Here is a 20,055-nt window from a genome sequence, read left to right as displayed (position 1 = left end):
AAAGCACACGACTGAACTGAACAAAACCCATCTGGCAAACTGGAGGAAGCTCAGCTCTCCTATCAGCTGCAGTTGCCCTTATGCTATCCACCCACAGCTCTGCTTGCTTGCCCTTGGAGAACAGATACTGGTAACAGGCATTTTTTCATGAACAAACCCACATGAAACGCAACCAAGAAACACATCCAACACAGAGGGAATCATCAGCTTTCAGCACTGAAACTTTCCAGTACTTCCTGACAGTCACAGTCTGTACAGAACCCACTTTAATTCAGGTTATTTACATATCCAGATACATTCAAGATCAGCCAGAGCAGATAGCTCCAAAGAGTTCACATGCCCAGCACACCCTCTCCGAGAACAGAATTTAAAATACAGGACTGCCTACTGTGCATCATTAATGGCATTTCTAAACATTAGTGCCACTTGGAGGATTTGTTTCTGAATGCAAATTTAACAAACCAGCCATTTCCTCTGTGGATGACTGATGCATGACAGATCTGAGGTATCTGCATCTACAGTTGTGAATACTACAGACTAAGAATATTTGTCCGGAAATATTCTACTAAATATTGCAAGCTTGAGTGGAAACAAAAACAGAAAGTTCCTCAACTGCTACAGCAAAGGCCTTAATCTCCTGAAAATAAACAGTTAGCAATTGGATTTGTCTCACAACCACTTCTACCGCTCCAGTTACTCTGGAATAACATTATCTAGAATAGGGTCTGTATGGTATTGTATTGACCAAAGGTTCCCAAAGTATAGCCCCTGATGCAACAGAAAAATGGGTGAAGGTCCTTCTTGGTTACACACACTAGATAAATGGCCTTCTTTATAGTATCATCATCTTGTGCACCTATTACATCACAAGAAGAGGAAGAAGTGGTCTGTGCAATTGTAAATTCCTGCATATGATAATTTTCACATTAAGTACTAGACCGTTCTATGAAAAAAGAAACCTGAGAAACACCATGACAACTGCATGTTTACATGTGCTGCACAGAGAATGGATATGCCATGTCTACTTAGTGGTATTAATCAATTTAAACCTAAGTTATGGTCTGCTGCAAAATCTTCTTGATAGAAGGAGAAGACTTCTTGATAGCAGTACCGATGTAAATAGCTCTATCGTAAGGAAAAAACTGTGCTGGGCAAACACACACATTCTGAAAAAATGCATTAAGTATTTACAGGATGGAGGTTTGTGTTCCATTAAGTCACTTTTATGCTGTGGTTAGAATATGCCTCTAAACAGAGGTGGATTTAAGGGGTTAAGAGGGGAAAGAAAACTTGGCACAGGGAGATACCTAATACTGGCATTGCATCAATAACATAACTGCACTCCAGTCTCAGCAAACGCCGGTTTTGCAGATTTCAGTTTGCAAATTGTGACAGCAGATGGTTGAAACCTGCCCCCATAAAATCCCATGTCTGAAATGGCACTGCCTACGTTTACACATCCTGAGAAAAGAGACTTGGATTTCCAAAGAACTGAGTGAGTAAATTCTATCCCCACGTACTGGAGTGCCTGTTACAGAGGGTACAGGACACTTGAAACAACAGCAAAGTATCTGGCCGCTATTACATAGCCAGTAAACTTATTTAGATGTGGAAGGAAAACATGCTTACAAGAAGAAAGATCTGGGGAGATTTATTGCTCCCCTGAAATTCAGAGAAGTCTCACAGCATGTGGGACTGTCAGCATGTCAGTGCTTCAGCAAAAGGATGAGCAGGTTCTTTAAATCACGCGCTAAAGTCAGCACGAACATAAACTGCATGAAGACTTCATTTCCACATTGCTTCCCGATTGATACAATCTGTGTATGAGGAGTAATCCAAATATTGGATTGCACATACTTGGCAGGTCTTGCACCCCTCTTCACAGACAATGGTTTTGTCATAACTCACAATGAAGTTACTGTAATACTGCTCAAACAGTGTGCTGTGTGGCACAGACAACTGCTTGGCCATCTCATATAGGCTTTCTGGCTTCAAGTCTTCAGTGCCGTAAGCTTTAGTAAAGATGTATTCTAATTTCCAGTCAGATTCATTTTTCTTGTTGGCATCTCTGAGGTCCAAGTAAAACTGCCAAAGATCCTACAGTTAAAAAAAAAAAAAAAAAAAAAAAGAAAAAATAGGCACGGCTGTATTGCTTTCTTCCCTGCTTCATTAAGTCTCCAGAGTGATATATTGATTAGGAAGCTGTCACTCCTCATTATTCACAACTGAATAGAAGGTCACGTCCCACCCCAAGAGCTGGGCTTACACCCAAAGCTGGTACTTGCAGTGCAGTAATGGTGGGGGGATGGGGAGGAGAAGAAAAAGGAGCCACAAAAGGCAGCAGTGGCAGCGGTAGAGGTCTTTCCTGTCCAAACTGTAAACCAAACTCCACTCTGCTCATGTCTGCCTTAGGAGTGAGGCAAAAGGGTGAGAACCAGAAGTTTCTTTTCTAAGGGCACTGCTTGAGAAGCAGAATGGACAGAAAAAGAACGGCCTGGGGAGAATTTAAGGAAAAGGGAGGAGATGGAGATGCAGGAATGAAATCTGCAGCAGAAAGGAGCAGCCTATATTAGCACAGGGCTCCAGAGAGAAACCCCAGTCCCAGTCAAGCTGCAGGATGCGCTGCCACTGAACTCAGCGAGGTCAAGATTTTACCCTGAATTACAGAGAGAATATTCAAGTCATTTGGAGTCAAAATAATTACACAGGATTCACTTTATTTCCAAATAATCACATGAGACTACAGAATAGAAGTGTTCGACCTTTTTTCCTTCTAAATTTATCTATCATTTCATATTAAAAGTATAAACTCTATACAGTTTATTCTCTAGAGTATATACTCTATACAGGAAGGCGCACAATTACAAAAGACATCACATGGTTAAAAGTGCTTTTCTTTATCTGCTCTTCTACACTCTTCAGAAGCATTTCAGGGACTGCATCCCAAAGCTCAGCCTATCACCAGCAAACAACACTGGTATGTAGACAAGCCCAGGACTTAGGTGAACCTTTTTCACTCTTGCAGAGCTCCCTGCAAATAGTTTTAGCATTCTGCCCAGAAAATTTCTGACTGACTTTGATTCTACATTGTAAGAAAATTCCATAGAGAACAGGAAGTATTAGGTAGTCCTGTAGGCACAGAAAGACTGTCCAAGTTCTCTTTCAGATTTCCTTTCCTTTGCCCAGGAAAAAAAATAGGACTAAGCACCAAAGTTCCACCAATAGCCGTAATACTGCAAAGGCTGACATCTTGCCTTTTTAATGACACTATATTTGAAGTCTTAAACAATGCTTTAAAATCTACTTACCAGCAAGCTATAATCAAGAAGATCATATTGATACAATCTGACACTGGGGTTATTGGATTCCATTTGCCATACATTCTTCACTGGGGTTACAGCAGGAGCCACAAACAAGGAATTTACTGGTTTTTCTGCAGGAAGAGGAAAGGTGAGGAAACAGCTTTCTTACAATCATTTCTTTCTCAAACAAATGTTGTTGTAGAGAACCAACACAGTGAGAACCAGAGCGACAGGATTAAGTAGGTTAGCATTTTTTTCCCCTGGATTAGCTATAGCACTGTCAGCTCCCACACTTCTACTGGACAGACCAAAATCTGTAAAATACCACAATACACATTTCAGTGTGTACCCAATTATCGGGTCTAATAACAGACCCGTGTCTATAATAGAGTCTATAGGGTTTGTCTATAATAGAGCAATTTCACTGTTTAAATTCTGTCAAAATATGCAAAATTATTAAAATAATTTGGAAGCAGATCCTTGCACATGCAAACTGTAATGATAAGGCACCAAGATCAGTCTGTCCTCAGTGAAATCTGCAGTAGAGGTGATGATTTCATGCACAAATAGGATAAGTTACAAAAACATGTAGGTATAAGACTGCTTTGAATACCATTTAAAAAAATACAAAAAGCCAGTTCTTTCTCTAGGGTTGGATTCCTTTTTACTGGAAATTGTAATGTAAATGTAAATGTAAATGTAAAAAGGCAAATGATTTAGTATACTGTCAGCCCAGTAAGCATTTTGGGCATTGCTTTTATGAGGTCATATAAAAGATAAAGAGCCAATTAATATTTGGGTATTTTATATAAATCAAAGCAATGGAACTCTCACTGTTCTATGGTACAGACACAGAAATTTAGCCAGTTACTTGTTAGATACCTTCTGTTAGAGACATTAGAGTTCTCCATACGGCCATGCCCATGCTTAAAACTACCAGATTTCAAAGCAATAAACAAAACTTTCAAACGTGGGTGCTTTTCTTGAAGGGAAATTAGCTGATCTAAGAGATGCAACAGGCAGCGACTTGCTTTCCCCTGCCTCCTGCTTACCCTTATCTTAATTAACTTTGAAGCAGCAGGGAACTCAGCAGAGAGGCACAGTAATGATGCAGGAAACACCAGAACATAGAGCATGTCTAGCTGGCCTGAGAACATTCCCTTTGACACATTACACAATAGCAACTGGCTAGTATAATTTGCCCGTGTCACTGCGAGAGCGGAGAGGAAAGACTAGAAATTCCTGTCTAGGCATAAGCATTCATTAAAAAAAATAGGAAGCTTCGGGAGTTTCTTCTGACTTCAACAAAAAAAAAAGACAGTCTGCCTTGCAAGGTTCTTTGGGAAAAAACTGGGAGTGTGTGTGGCTTGAACTCTTGTAGATAAATAATAGTATTACCCAATTTCCTTTTTAAATTATTTATAAGGGAGGTTGACTAGGAAGAACATGCAAGAAAGTACTGATTTGCTTTTAACCAAGAAGAAAAAGATGCAGAATTCAACAAGCATCATTACCTTCTTCATCCAGGAGGACCATGATACTATCTCTATGTGTATGTCCAAAAAACTGCCCCGCAATAACACTACTGTATTTGCGAAAAATCTTTACCAGTCTCTCATTGTAGTGCACTCTGATAGCTGTAGTATTCCTTGCATATGGCAAGTATCCTATTGGAACATGTCCTATTATATATACCTAAGGAATTAGATACAGAAAGCACAATTAGCACCTTCATTTGAAACTTACAGTTTAGCTGTAACTTCGAAATGGTTACCACAATTTCATAATAATGCTGTCTTAGAAATGGTATTCTGAAAGCTATAAATCGCACCAGTTTTGTTACACAAAATACAAAGAGCAAGAATGTTTAAATTCCTAATGAAAAAAAATAATTAGATTTTTTTTTTAGTGAATTCAGTATATTGTTGGGAAAAAAGTTCCGATAAATCTGTGTCACTTTAGGCCAAAGGAAAATTTGATCAATTATTTCAAATGGAAAAATAACTTACTAGGGCAAGACTTATGATTTGGCACCTCAAGGGAATAGCAAGAAAAACTTATGTTAGAATATTACAGAGCCTGCATGGTAAGAGAGACAGCAGAAACATGGGAGAACTGGCTAAAACCCCTTTGTCTGAAGTTGAGACTTGGTTCCAACTGCACACACCAACTGATATGCTGCAGGGTTTTATGAGGAAGGGAAACCTCTCCTTTCTCATGAATGTAACATAATATTTTTAAAATTACAACACCATAGCAAAATGCAAACTCTTCAAATTAAACACTTTTTCTGGTCAGATGATGATCCAATTTCCACACCAATCAATCAAACATGAGACAATAATTTATAACCTCACTTCAAAACCTGAGTATTATAAGACAATTTATTATAACGCTCAAATCATAGCAATTGCTGCAGCTTGGCTAAGTTTTGTAATTGACAAACTGCTCCCAAATTTCTATTTTTGATACTTGAAGTTACATAAAAATGTAAATGAAATATGCTAGCTTTTGTCTCAAACTAAGGATGCACATTTTAAAATTAAAGCCTATGACTAAAAAGAGTCAGAAACAAAAGTGAAAGTATTAAGTATTCTCATCCTGGCTTCTACAGTTCCTTACATAGTAGGAAAGTAAAGGTATTTTACTGTATAATTTGAGAAACTGCATTCAACTACTTTATTAATGGTGGTATAATGTGCATATTCAAGGAAGAATTATGTTAAAAATTAAAAATTTTGATTTTGCAGTATCTTTGGCAGCATTAATATTCCTCTAGAATCATGTTTATATTTTCATTTTGTCTATTTCTTTTTTTTTTTTTCTTTTCAAGGTTTAACAAATGGGTTCTGTTCACCACCCCTACCTTTTCCTTCTTTTCTGAAGAGGTTTCTAGTATTCCCTCCAACCAGGCAAACTGGTTGGCTGGGTCGGTGATATTCGCAGTTACACTGTTGGGGCTGTAATATAAATTTGTGTTCAGACTGATTATCCTGAGTGGTTGAGAGCTACCACCGGATTCAAACAGCTGTGTATAGAAGCCACCTGTGAAAGTAAGACCAACATCATCTGAAAAATGAAAGGCTTAAAAGCACAACTTTAAAATCAAAGTACAGCACTGACAAAATACCCAGCCTTACTCTTTCTAATAAAATAGAATATGGTATGTTTATTCAAGCCATGCATCACCTTATCACAACAGAACGTCTTAAGAATCTGTTTTTAGCAACACTTTACTAGAAGTTGACACTGAATTTTTTATGAATTCTTGCCTGTAATTGTCTTGTGTTTAGTTGACAGTTTTCAGATGCAATTATCCAACTGACAAGCAAGAAGTGCCCTGTGACCTTGTCTTCCACATTGAGAGATGCAGTAATTGTTAAAAAGTCCACATTTCTTGAAATACTGCAAATATATAGGTTCCTCCAAGAAAAGCTGTTTTGCGTTTAGTAACCTTGTACTTTGAAAATCATTGAACTTCAGACTGGAATATGATGAAACATAAAGACCGTGTTTTTCAATGCAAGCTCCTAAAACTCTCCATGGCAAACAGAGCTTCTTCAGTGGGTGCAATTTGACCGTTCAGGGACTTCAATGGAGCCACGGCAACAGAGCTATAACAATGTATCTTAACTTAAGGTTTGCACCTTTGAGTTTTATTTTTCCTTTTAGAATTTCTACTGCCACTCTCACCCAGAGTTCCTTCCCATTTGGGACACAAAAACATAAATTCAAATTAAACTTTAAAATCCCTAATATGTGAGTGGATTGGAAATTGGGTTGAACTTTTCTGTCCTTTGCTAAACAGAAAAATCATAATTAGGATATCAACATTCTCCCAGTTTAGTAAGTTGGACACAAATGTGATGCAATTAACAGTATAATCACCAAGACTTTGTCCTATCATAACTTGAAGAAATATGTCCCTATTCAATATGCTCTTAAATACATATAGTATCAAAACAGAAATGACATTTCACCAATTTTTTTACAACCAAGTTTAAGTCTTCTTGTGCATCATATGCCTTTATCTAAAAACTATTATGAGGTCTTGAAGGCAGTAAGATACTTCACATGCATTGTTACAAAGCCAATAATACCATACATTTTTCAAGAAGCAATAATTATTGCATCAGAAGAAAATAAATGTACCCTGAACATAAGTATTGCTATTAAAAAGACAAGTAACTTCTTCCAGGAGAAGCATTACAGATAATCCATTGTGCTGATCCATCCTATGAGGCTCAGCTAAACAAACAGGACAAATCTATAGAAACATTAGTTCTCTAAGCCCTAGCTTTACAATGCATTACTGGCATATTTTACCTTTTCTGAAGGTATTGATTGCTTCATCAGTTAGCCAGGGTTTCCAGAAATCTGCTACAGCATTGTAAACTTCACTGGTAGTTACAGGAAGTTGATCCTGTGAGAAAGCAGAACCTGCCTAAATCTTAGCTTTCAGACACACAGACAAGAAAAAAAAAATCACTAAATTATCCCACCTGACCTCTCCCATAACACATAAGTGTATCCATTATCAGGAGAAACTCAAGAAAGGAAAAAAAAAAACTTCTGAACACCCAGTATTGCTGATCAGGAACAAATGTCTGAACTTAGAACTGACTGCAGGGCGTTGTTAATGTATTGATAAACTAATGCCAGAAATATTTCATGCCTTAGGAGCACAGCAGAGTGGAAAACCATACATGCTGCAATATTAATAAATACATAAACTGAATATTGAAAGTCTAAAAATAAAGTCTCTTGGAGGAAAAGCTTGAAATAAGCTTCTTTTATAAAAGGTGAATTTTTCAAGCAATTTGAGGTTGATAGCAGCTCTCCAAAACTCCACTAAGGCCCTCAGAAACATTCTGGTGAAATTCACAAATATTTCCACGATATCCTGCAGTTGTAGTAAAATGTAAAAGAAAAATTTTGTCAATGTTTTCTCCCACCAGCTCTAATTAGGACTGCAGCACTCTTCAGTCTGAGCCAAGCAATGCCCAAGTGCCACAGCCTGATAAGAGCCATGCTCTCATCTAACCCTGACAAGAAGATCCCAGCCTGTCCTTGCCTTTCCTAAAATATCTGCTTGGATTCTTGGTGCTAGAAGCAAAAAACAGAGGTCAATAAATAGGAACAGTATTAGAGTGCATGTTTTCTTAAACATAAATTCTGACCTTTCTAAGCTCTTTGAAACTAAACCTACACTATTAGAGACTTAGGCACTAAGCTTCTGTCTAGGAGTAGTGCAATCAGAAGTCTGTTCAGACACGTGCTGCTTGCAGTGCACAGATACCGGTTATTAAGAAAGCTTTGAGCCTTACCAGTTCAGCCAGAGCTAACAGTCACTACCAGACACAGCAAAACCTAATCTCAGATAAGAGGTCATGTAATGGACAGAAGGTGGTTTGGACCCAGGCAAGTCAGTGCTCTGTGAACTTGTGGATTAGACAGCAGTTTGGGAATCTATTTTAAGCAGGGGCAAGGATGTGAAACAAATAAGACTATGCAGAAAGACCAAGGTCACAATATACCATCTGAAAGGTACCCCAATGCTTGATTAACCTGAGTACTATTTTTAATAGGCTCTGCAAGAAAAATCACCCAAGACCATTAAATTGTTAAAACGGACAGGTCAGAACACAATAAAGAGCAATAAAATTCCTCGGTGCATGGTGAGCACGCAGCTTTCACACTGGCTCTGGAACAGCCTGCAGTGTGTGGCTTGCTCCACATCGCTGCCAGTCTACGGGACATTTGCCAAGCATGTCCATATGAAAAACAGAAATGTCATCAACAGCCAAAAAAAAACAAAAACACTCCAGCAACCTGAAATGACCCCATAGTGGGGAATTTCTGATCCCATGGTCTTTTTCAAACAGTAACAGAAAAGTATGTCACTTCTGGGCATTGGTGAAGCCTGCCTTTTCAAAGCAAAGTATCACAGAAATAGTCGGGTGCGGGTTTGTGCAGAGAGAACTACAACAGTTATTCCAGCCAGCAGCTTGCTTCAAAATGCTGTTTGCTGCCCATCTGCCTCCCCTAACCACTTTTTTTCTATCTTCAGATTTAATTTCACAAACAAAACTCATATTTGTGAAACAAACAAGTTAGACAACTATTCTGTTAGGACTTAAAAAACAAAAACAAAAACAAAAACAAAATGAAAGCAAAACACTGAGACTTCAGTTAAGGTGCTATTATCAAAGTACTTTACCAGTGGTTTCTGGTGAACCAACCTGGCTCCTGTCAGTGCAAGACCGCAAGAGACTGAAGTCCCAGCTTGGTTTGTGCACTCCCATTTACAAGATATGCTTAGCTCTTATTTTGCCTCTCACGTTTCCCTTTCCCCTCTCTGAGCACCTCTGTTACTCCCTGATTTGGGAATCACTAACTCCAGCAACGGTACGGGCGACAGTACAATCACCCGCTGACACCAAGGTATACCCTGATAGGCCTCATGAATAACACAGAAAGCTGGATAAAAGTCTTTGGGGTTTGAAGGGGTGTTACTTAATTCCCATCAGATATTTCAAACAAAATATTTTAGTTGACCTGCTCCACATCCCTTCCGATCCTCTCAGATCCAATGACAGAATTTGCTCCTCAGTGCTGTGTGGTGCCAGATCAACCCACAATATGCTTTAAAGGACACATGAAGCAACTGTTTACTTTTGAGCTATGCCAAGAACAATATTCGCAGAACACCGAAAATAAAAAAGCACTGTCCTCAGCTGCAATGGTGCACATATCCAATAAATCATCAATGCGAATATTTCTAAGCGTCCAATAAGGAAAGAAAAAAAGACATATTTTTAATAATAGTGGCAAAACTGCAGGAACATTACAAAAATTCTGCCATTAGTCTGACAAAAAAAAACCAACAGGTGATGTCAGCAGACAGATTTCCAGTAGGCCTTTCAGTAGGCCTTGGATCTTACCACAGGCTTACAGATCCATTAAGGATGTCATTTCTCCTGGATTAAGTTATTGTGCACACATGCATGACTTACACAGCAAGAAAAAAAATAAGTGTGTATTAACTATGATGAGACCTGGTGATTCTAAGCCATAAGGAACAATTAGCAGCAAATTTGCACGACCTCAGGCAACGTGCAGATTTTACCTGGCATAACGTTTGCTTGGGTAACTTAACACAGAGAGAGAGATGTATTTTCTGTTCTTGACTTATTTATAATTTTAAATGCTAATTGGAGAGAGAGATGTATTTTCTGTTCTTGACTTATTTATAATTTTAAATGCTAATTGCAGAATTGTAGAATACTGTTCCCAGAATAAGTTACACAAATTTAACTCTTATTTTTCACACCTGCTTTCTTAGGGGTTAGGAACACAGTCAATATGATACATAAACAAACTTCTGACTTGTTTTACCTGTGGCCAGTAGTCATGATTGCCCAAGGCCGGGAAAACCTGAAGATCTGGAAAGAAATTACGAATTGTAGAACTCATATTGCCAATGATGCTAATGACCAACTTTGTGGAGAGTTCTTTTACAGGAACATGAGGAGGGCTGTCTCTGAAAAAGGAAAAGGCTTTACTAACAAAGGTTCATTAGCAACATAAGGAAAGGCAAACAGATCTGCAAACACATCTACATTCTAGATGTGCTAGTATTACATTCCAGCATGCAATACTACTATAGACTCTTTAATTAAAATCATAGAATTGCCTGAAAGGTTCTCTGCAAAGGATTTATTTAAAAAAAAAAAAAACAAACAAAAACAAACAAAAACAAAAACAAACAAGTAGACTAATGTTTATCCTATGATTCACATTCATCATAACTAAGAAATTCTTAGAAATTAAATTAATTCAACTCCATGATTTTGAACTACTGTGCAGTTTGGGTCATGTTTCTGTCATCTGCACAACCTTGTAAGTTTATTTTTCCCCTTTTAACAACAACCTGCTGAAATAAGGTAAATGAAATGAATTTATCACTTGTCTTTACATATTTGTTTTTCTTAACACCCTCCCACCAGCAAAATTAAGTGACCTAACATATATAACCCTTCTTTTTGCTTTTTCCACTTCCCACCTGCCCCGTGTCGTTTCTATCAACTTAGAGTAACACAGTCATGTGGTAAATGTCCCAACGGACAGTCTAACATACTACAGATATCAAAGTCTCTTCCTGATGCCTTATATTCTCACTCAATCTTCTACTTATTAGCCATTTGGACAACTAAAGGAACTACTTAAAGGTAGCATTTGTGAGATACTAAACTCTGATCTGTTGGTGCAAATATAAATTTGTGAATTACTGCACTATACGGTTAGCCAGCTGTTAAAAGCTTTACCTGCAGCGCGACTTGAACACTTACCCCGTCCAAATCATGAATGACACCTGCTGTTTTGAATCTTTCATGAATGTAAATGCTGACAAAATAAGCTGATACGGAGAATCACACAAAAAGTCTCCAAAAGGGCCTGGGTTGGAGGCATTGGCTCCTTTGGAAGAAGAGCAAACTTTGGTGCGATCAGGGGTAATGTGGTAAGTCGGATCTAAATGTAGGTCAGATACATGCCAGAACTGTCCTGTTTTCAGAAAACAAAGATTAAAGAAAATGCATTATTTGCATTTGAACTGGATACACATGGGTAATGCCGGGCTTGCTCCAGTTTGTCTACTGCTATTCCACTTTCAAGTTTTGAAAAGGAGAACAAATTTAACGAATTGCTGATTAGCCAGTCTGGTAAGTGTGGGCAAGCTCTGCATTCCTGACAAGTCCTTCACACACTCCGCTTAGAAAAACTGAAAAAAACAGCAGAGGCATAGGTTTAAGCTATTCAGCAGAAGAAAAAAATAATGGAGGTTGATAGGGTTGGAAAATCGGCTCCTTTTCATTAATAGCAATCTGGAAACTGGAGAGTAGAAGAGGCGATAGAAAGACTTCTCCACTCCATCTGAAAAGAGAGGGAGTTGCATTTTAATTATTTTTCCAGACCTTCCCTCGCTGGAAGCTACTATAAAAGATCACAGTTGAGAAAGGAAGTGGAGGAACAGCACGTGTGCAAAAATTTCAAAGCTTCTTCTTCTCACCAGCAGCCACAGTAGCAAAGAGGGTTCTCACCAGGGAGAGGTGTGTCAGCCTCACTTACTCACTACCTGCCGGGCTGACACATTCTCAGCCATTGCTACTTGGCACTGCACGGAGAAAGGAGCTGACAACTATAGGAACATGGTGAACAAGACCAATTAACCTTGTGTTCGACTGCCAGATTTCAAGTTTCATGTAAATTAAGAGTAGTTTATTTCTGTGGGTTTCAAAGCACCTGGGAAAGGCTATCCCGTATCTGGGGCAGTGGTTGTGAAACCGGGATAGATATAAATTGATTTTTCCCAAGGTCACATGCTCGCTCTGTGGCAGAGCGGGCACCACGCGACGGGAACCCGTGGAGTTTTATTTCGGGAAGCGAAGACCAGCAGCGATTTCGAAATCCGCAGAACCGTGACTCCTACCCAGAGGAGAGGGAGGAACGCCCGGACACCGCTGCTGCGTGTTTCGTCCCAGGGACCTGTGAGCTGCAGGGACGGAGAATCCCGCGGAAGCCGCTTTCGGAGCACCCACCGCAGGCTACCGCAGGCGGATGGGGCCAGGCGGAGCACGTGTGTGTTCGCTGACACCAAACCCAGCGTTTGCCGTGCGTGCCTGGGGACACCGCGCCAGAGGCAGGGCCGGGCTCACCTCACCGGCCACCCTCGCACCCCGGCTGACTAAACGCAAACCCCATTCAAACCCCCAACGCCAGAGCAGCGGTGTATTTACTTTTATTTAAAAGTCAGATGAAGTTGAAGTCTGTTGGGGCAAGGAACACCACTGCAGCTGGGAGAAGGGGAGGGAACCAGAGCCACCCCGGGCCTGCCCCGCCGCCGGTCCCACCCCCCTTGCTCGCAGCACGGAGGGGCGGGTGCCCCCCACCCCGGCCCGGGCCTCCCTCCGCCAGGGAGGCACCGCGGCCCCGGCCCCTCACCCGCTTGCCCCGTCCTCCGCGGGCGGCCCCGCTCAGCCGCTGCCCACCCTCCTCCCCCCAGCGGACTCACCCGGCGCGGAGCGGGGCTGCGGGCCGGCCGGCGCCGCCTCCAGCGCCGAGCAGAGCAGCGCCAGGCCCAGGGCCAAGCGGGCGGCGCGTACCCCCTGCAGCTCCATGTTGGCCCTGCCAGGGGAGCGCCCTGCCCGCCGACCCGGCTGCTCGTGTGACCGCCCCGGCGCGGAGGAGAGGGGCCAGCACGGGTTGGCTTGTGCAAGCCACCGGCCTTTCGTTACCTCACCGGGGCTGCCGGAAGCCGCCACCCCGCCCCGCCCGCAGGACCCGGGGCCAAAAGCCGTCTCGGGACGGGGCGCCCCGCTGAGGGGGGTAGCTGCTCTCGCCTGGGCCGGCCGTGGCGGTAGGTCGGGGTGACCTTCATGAGGTGCCACCTCCGGGTCGGCACCGAGGACCTCGTAGGAGCCAGCCTGGCCGCGGGCAGGGCTTAAATTCAGAGCACCGGCAGATTTGGGGCGGCCTCGAAGGGAGGTGAGGCGGGAAGGCGGGAGTCCCTTCCCTGCTCGGCCGGTGGCCTGTGGCGCCTGGCGGGACTGTCCCTTGGGAGCCCTGTGCCTACCGAGCCATGGCGGCGGCCCTGGCCACGGCCTGACCCTGTCGGACGCCTCAGGGAGTCTCAAGCATCTTTTGGAAGGAAAGTTTCTCGCAGAATACATGTAAAAAATGGATTTTTATGCACCTTTAGCATAGCTTAAGGAAAACGCTGAGGTGTATTGTAAATACACCATACTGCATTGCTAAGGCTCTTTAGTAGGGGAGCTGCTGTTTATTGCTGAAGTCAGAGTAGTTTCTGGTGAGGAAGAGCGCTGGGTGTCCGTTTCAGGAGCAGACCAGAGTAACGATGTCCTGGATCCCGTAGCTGCCCCCAGACATCCTCACGGTGCTGCTCCCTGTGCTCTTCTGTTCACATCTGCTTTCCAGGGCTTTGCAAAGCCGTTTCACCAGCAGCTGGAAATCCCGTGGGGAGGTACTTTCCTCACTTTTCCACTCCTCTGAGCAGTGCCAGAGGCACTTCACAGGTACCACTTCTCCATTTTTTCTCTCCCTTATTTAATTTGACATTAATATTGTTCATCTTTAGAATAGCAAAATATTTCACCAATAAGCTTCATGATGGTTTCATGTGACTCAGAAAACATATGTATGCAGGCAATTTTTTTAATTCATGACTCCACAAATCGCTTGTCGTGCAGATGAATGGCAGTGCTGGGAACCCAAGTCTGTTTTCCCCAGTGACGAAGGAAAAGCAGCTGCTCCCACCTTTCTGGGAAGTGGTGGCTGGGAAGGACGGTCATGTGGCCAGTGCAGCCTCAGGCAAACCGGCAGCAACGGGAGGGGAGGCAGACAAAAGCTGTATTAGGTACTGAAGCTGATTAAATGAGCTAGTAAAACTGAAGGGCAGAAGATGCTATTTAAAAATAACTTGCACTGTAGCAGCTGAAGCAGCCCAAAACAGAGACTGCAGCTCCCTATACCTCTGGAACAAGTTCTTCTAATTTCTCTGGAACAAAGTTAGCTCCTAGATTTTAAAAGCGATCAATATCCATCAAATAGTCATTCATAATTAAGACTCTTAGTGTTCCACACAAGAGAAAACAGACTTGGATGTTCCTTTCAGGCAGCTTCTTTGTGAAAAAGTAAAGCTAACGACATTAAATTTTGTATTTGTGCTCGTTAGGGGCCACAGTTGTGTCTGAACTTTTATCAGATAAGTGAGATGAGCTACCTGTGTTATCCTAGCTACCCAGGGAAGCAAGAAGCCACTTCCCATGATACCACCTAGCAGATCTGAAGGATGGCAAAGTGCAGTATTAGGCCTGGGAAGCTGGGCAGGACACCCCTTCTCACAGCCCTCTGTATCCACGCACCCCGGAGTACTGACTTGCCAAATGCTCTGTCTTTGTTTGAAAGGCTGTAGGTAGCTACATCTCCATGGGGTCCACTGAGTCAGTGTGTCAGAAAACATGGACACTCCAAACAATGTCTTCCACGCTGCCAGCAACCTGTTTCAGTTTTCCTCATATTCTGAGGTGTAAGGCAGTTTTTCCCACCCTGGTCTTTTAGGGAATATTCTTCAGGAATAAGGTTTTAATTTCTCTCTTTTAAGTGGCATTTTATTTTAAACTGCTCACAGTGCAAATTGTTATCTCCTGTGGATATTAGCTATGAAACTACAGCTCAGGGAGGGGAATCTCAGGTTTGTCTTGTACTGTTTTCTGTTTGTTTTGCTCCAACTCCCGTGGAGACTGATGAAACATAAACTTTATTCTTTAGGTTCCCCCAGTCCTGCCCTTTGTCACATTGGTCCTTTCCTCCCATCCTGTAAAACATTTCAATCTTTGGTATATTAGCAAAAAAGCCCACCGAAACAAATGAAAAACTCCTGTAGCTATTAAAATCAAAACTAAAGGTTCCCCCCGACATCAAAGGCTTCTGCCTATTGGCCTTAGCATGTACTGGATAACAAGTTCCCAAGTGAAGAGAGGAGCTGAAACTGGCTTGAGCCTCCCATTTCTCTGCCTACATATATAAAGACAGGGGCTTTAGATTTCTGCAGCAAAAAGCAGCCAGTGAAGCAGAGTGAAGGCAATTTTTCATTTCCCATGTACTCTACATCACAGAGAGAGGCTGCTGCAGTGTTGTGTACCACATGCTTTTCTGGTGCTTAAGTCAGAAAAAGGAACATCTGACAACTCCCTCCAGAATACTGAAATATTAGCTGATTAAATGCGAAAGGAGCACAGGTTTAAAAAACTTTTTAATTTCTATTGATCTGCATTCCAAAACAATTCAAATATGTTCCATTTACTGTAAAAAAGAGAGGCAAGTGTTTCAGAAATTTAATGCCAAGTTTAACCTGTTTCACTATACAGCACAATCTTGCCAATTTGATGGCATAAGTTTTTTTTTAAAAAAAAAAAACAACGCCCCCCCAAACACTTTATTAACCTTTCATGACAGAAATGTGCATTTTAGCTACGTTCGATTATGGACGGTACATTAATCCATCCAGCAGAAGTAACATCTGGACAGGGGCCAGGTAAACTCTACGCTTTCTCATAGTGGCGAACAGCAACCACATCACCAAAGGTGAGAGTCTGCAAGTCCAAGGAAAAGACAGACACGTTAGATGCTGGACCATTTTCTGTAATGACTTAGAACATATTCAAAAGTCCATGCTAGAGCAAGGTTGTTTTACATAACGTAATTTATAGAAAAACAAGTTGGTCTTGATTATTGGTATTTTAAATGAGCAAGCAGCAAAACCTCAAAGTTAACGGGTTCCATAATAAACATAACTTTCTCCTTCCTACTTTCTGTGGCGGTGTGGTACACTTTCAAACCCAAGAAGCACTTAATGCACATGTACAAGGCAACTAAAGTGAGACTAGAAATGACCATTTCATTTTTCTAATTTTGTGAATGACTTCTTAAATACAGCATTGTTTTAATACAGATTTAACACTTATTTTTCCAAAGCTGATCACATTGCAAAATGTGCAATCTAAAATCCAAGTCCTCTATACCCATATTCTATGCTATTATGCATAGGCATATACTTAAGGAGAACCTTGCATTAAAATAAATGCATTCTGTGCACTTATGTAGCTAGAGCCACCAAATATTTTAGAACACTAACTACAGTGTGTGAGGTTTGGAGGCATTTCCTGAAGTGGAACAAGGCTTCTCGCCGTGTTCAAATTCCAAAGGAAAAGGTTTTCTGTATAGGTGTGTAGCTGTTTCCAAAAACAAAGCATGTATTTGCCCTTGAATCGCTTGTCACATTGTGTTGCTCTGATTGTATGCTTTAAGGCTTTAATTATTTGCAAGTCTCCATCCATACAGACACTCTCCAAAGTATTTAGAAAACAAGCTAACTGGTTTTCTCCAACAGCCAAGTCACATAGATTAGTATAGCTGAAGAGGTTTTATTTTCGAAATTTACATCTCTGTACCAAAAATAAGCATGAGAAGTGCTGCCCTGGATATTGGATATAGTAATTTACCTTTTATTCACCCCATACTCCCATTCCTGAGAAGTCGGGAAAGGAATGTGACTTTAAACCAAGACTTTTCTTCACACAATTTTTTATCACATTTTTTAACAAGGTAATAATCCTTTATTATTAAATATGAAAATGCTATTATCTCCTGCAATATTGTAATTTTATTTTCCTAGGAAAATACTTGTTCTGTGTAATTAAATACTATTTATGCATGCGTATACAAATTTTTAAATCTAAATTAGCACTGGTAACAGATCATTGCCCACATAATCAAAAGCTTTGTATCTTTTCCAGCTCACCAGGACTTGTTTTTTGTTTTTTTTTTTTTGCACTTAGGCATTTACACAAAGTCTAGAAAGAACATATACACACATTTCCATACACTGGAAATCCACAGGCTGGCCCGCCTAAAACCACTAGCAATTTTCCAGTTGTCAGTAAAACAAGATGCAAAACAGAACAAAATAAATATTTGAAAAATCTCTGCTATCTTTCACCACCAATTATTTTAAGGGTCCATGTATAAGTAACACTATCTGTTCATAAAGCTTGAGGAGTGTTAACGGTGTATGTGAACGCTCAGTGAGCTTTATACTTACCATTACCATTTTGCCATCCTTTATTTCTCTCACAAAGTTTGTCTCTTTGCCGTCCCACTTCTGTATGTGCACTAGCTTGTCTCCATCCAGGGTCACAACTGACTGTGAGATACCAAGAAACACAAAGACATTCATTTATTGGGGGTATTTGGGATTCTGCTCACACATTCAGCATGCACTATTCTATTGAATTCTTTTCAATAGATGGATGTGGATGTAGAATGATAAAGTAGTCCCAGCCATTTTAAAGCCAAGCCCATGAATCATCCTCATTTTAAGCATGAGCTCCATACAATTCTTGTTTGTGTCAAAGGATGAAAAAAGTTGTTTTTCTGTGAGTTCCAGGCTCACAAGAACCACCGTTTCAGATGTGCTTTGGGATAACGTTTGTGTTAAGCCCCCAGAGTCGCAGGGATGAAGGCATTTCCCCATTTCGACTGGAAAAGGTTATGCCAAATGATACTTGGGTTGTAAGAAAAGTGGGCAGCTGACACAATTCTTCGGCAGACAGGGGGCTGGCCACAGAACGCACAGCTTCGGACAAGACATGACGTAAACAGGCAAGTAAGATGCAATCTTGTACTTTTTTCCTGTCCCTCACAGTTACAACTGGCAGTAGCAGAAGTTACTTTTTTTTTTCCTTTGGCCCTACCAAAGATACAGCCGCGGGGGCGGGGAGGAAGAAGGGAAAAGAGTAGCAACTGCAGCTCGAGAGTTCACTTACTTTGCAGTTTCTGTCGTCGGGGGTAGTTTCATCAAATTCCTCTCCAAGTTTAAAGCTGATTTCTGTGTTTTTGAAAGTGCTTTGAGTCCTGATCACGACTTTGTCCCCCTCGCTGCTGATAATCACAGTGGGTTTAGTCACATTCCCCACCTGCCGTGTTGCAAACCCCACTCCTAGACCATCAAGAGAAAAAAAAAGAGAGAAATCCATCAGGGCTTTTAACATATTTTTTTTTCTGGCCGCACATCGGAGTACAGAAATCTCTACAGCTTTAAGATATCACAGTGAAACGCTACTTTCTGCCTTGCTTGTGCCCTTATACCTAAAGGATCCATAGGTACACACACAGATTTATTTTTTAATTTTTTTTTTTTTTTTTTCCGAGGATCATGCCAAATTCCAGGTCTCCCGAACGTGCCGCTGACCCCCGGGCCGTACCTACCTAGCGCCTTCATGTACTCGTCGAAGTTGTGGCTGTCCACCAGCTTCCAGGTGGCGCAGAAAGCCTCGACCATGGCGGCGGCCGCCCTTTACCGCTTTTCGATTCGCGCTGGACCAGGGGGGAGCGCCGCTGCCCTCCCGCCGTCCCCCCGCATTTAAAGCCGGCGCCCGGCGGGGGGTCGGGAGGCGGGGGGGCAGCAGCGGTCCGCCCCCCCGAAGACAGGGGCCTGCGGCGGCGGGGACGGCGGGGAGCGCCCTCCCCCTTCGAGGGAGGTCGCTCCCCGCCGCCGGGGAAGGGACGCGGGGAGGGTTCCCCGGTGCAGGGAACGGGACCGGCACCGCTCCTCCCTCACCTGAGGCAGCCCAGGTGCTCCTACCGACATCTCGTCTGTTAATTTTTATTATTATTTTTCCAGAAAGCAGCCTGTCTCCGTGGGACGTATTGGCTTTTCCACGGCTTGGGTGGATTCTGGAGTCGTGCCCCGAGCTCTGCAAGCTCTCCTAAGGAAACCTGGGGGACTGAGCAAAAGAGGCTTCCTGTGGTGTAAGAACAAAACCTCAACAGTGGTCCAGCCATACGAAATAGAAGTAATTGTGGATATTTTCCTAAGAATTTTAAATTAGTTTTTGACTGTCATTTGCATTTCTTTCAGGCTCTTGTAGTATATAGCACATTCCTTGGGTGTAGGGCAAGTGATGCTTCTGACGGCATTTCAATTTAATTTGCCACTTTTTCACTTGTCCTCAGAAAGAATTAACCCCTCTCTGAATTAACCCCAGGAATATAATCCTAATTCCTTTTACCATACAACACAATTTTCATTAGTCTTGATAACCTAAGGGTATGAACTAGTGCATCTATTTCTCTTTGACATTTCATCCAGTTGCTTTGAAGCACAGAGAGAGAC

General features: G+C 41.8%; 2 protein-coding genes across 2 annotated transcripts; both read right to left on the bottom strand.

Moving 5' to 3' along the window:
- Positions 1-248: 248 nt before the first annotated feature.
- SMPDL3A (sphingomyelin phosphodiesterase acid like 3A) lies at positions 249-13,606 on the bottom strand. The gene is made up of 8 exons (XM_074150589.1): positions 13,375-13,606; positions 11,654-11,867; positions 10,701-10,845; positions 7,629-7,725; positions 6,169-6,347; positions 4,817-4,997; positions 3,309-3,433; positions 249-2,097 (listed from the first exon to the last, which is right to left on the bottom strand). The coding sequence occupies exons 1-8, from the start codon at positions 13,478-13,480 to the stop codon at positions 1,786-1,788; spliced, it is 1,359 nt and encodes a 452-aa protein (XP_074006690.1). The 5' UTR covers positions 13,481-13,606; the 3' UTR covers positions 249-1,785.
- A 2,510-nt stretch (positions 13,607-16,116) lies between these two features.
- Positions 16,117-19,413, bottom strand: FABP7 (fatty acid binding protein 7). Its single transcript, XM_074150235.1, has 4 exons — positions 19,149-19,413; positions 18,707-18,879; positions 17,983-18,084; positions 16,117-16,474 (listed from the first exon to the last, which is right to left on the bottom strand). Exons 1-4 carry the CDS (start codon positions 19,219-19,221, stop codon positions 16,424-16,426), a joined length of 399 nt encoding a protein of 132 aa, XP_074006336.1. The 5' UTR covers positions 19,222-19,413; the 3' UTR covers positions 16,117-16,423.
- Positions 19,414-20,055: the final 642 nt, after the last annotated feature.

The sequence above is a fragment of the Numenius arquata genome, chromosome 7, assembly GCF_964106895.1.
Source record: "Numenius arquata chromosome 7, bNumArq3.hap1.1, whole genome shotgun sequence".
In the NCBI taxonomy this organism is placed as follows: domain Eukaryota; kingdom Metazoa; phylum Chordata; class Aves; order Charadriiformes; family Scolopacidae; genus Numenius; species Numenius arquata.
The sequence above is the reverse complement of the archived record's forward strand: the minus strand, read 5'-3'. Positions and strand labels throughout refer to the sequence as shown.

What these genes read in the sequence shown, in the direction of transcription:
- SMPDL3A (XM_074150589.1), bottom strand. Translation starts at nt 13,480, where the DNA reads ATGGAGCTGCAGGGGGTACGCGCCGCCCGCTTGGCCCTGGGCCTGGCG. An exon ending in GCAGCCCCGCTCCGCGCCGG is followed by an intron (nt 11,868 to 13,374) that starts GTGAGTCCGCTG and finishes TTCTGAAAACAG; the next exon opens with GACAGTTCTGGCATGTATCT. An exon ending in ATCATGACTACTGGCCACAG is followed by an intron (nt 7,726 to 10,700) that starts GTAAAACAAGTC and finishes GCTTTCTCACAG; the next exon opens with GATCAACTTCCTGTAACTAC.
- FABP7 (XM_074150235.1), bottom strand. Translation starts at nt 19,221, where the DNA reads ATGGTCGAGGCTTTCTGCGCCACCTGGAAGCTGGTGGACAGCCACAAC. An exon ending in CGAGTACATGAAGGCGCTAG is followed by an intron (nt 18,880 to 19,148) that starts GTAGGTACGGCC and finishes TTGATGGTCTAG; the next exon opens with GAGTGGGGTTTGCAACACGG. An exon ending in AGGATGGCAAAATGGTAATG is followed by an intron (nt 16,475 to 17,982) that starts GTAAGTATAAAG and finishes TTGGACTTGCAG; the next exon opens with ACTCTCACCTTTGGTGATGT.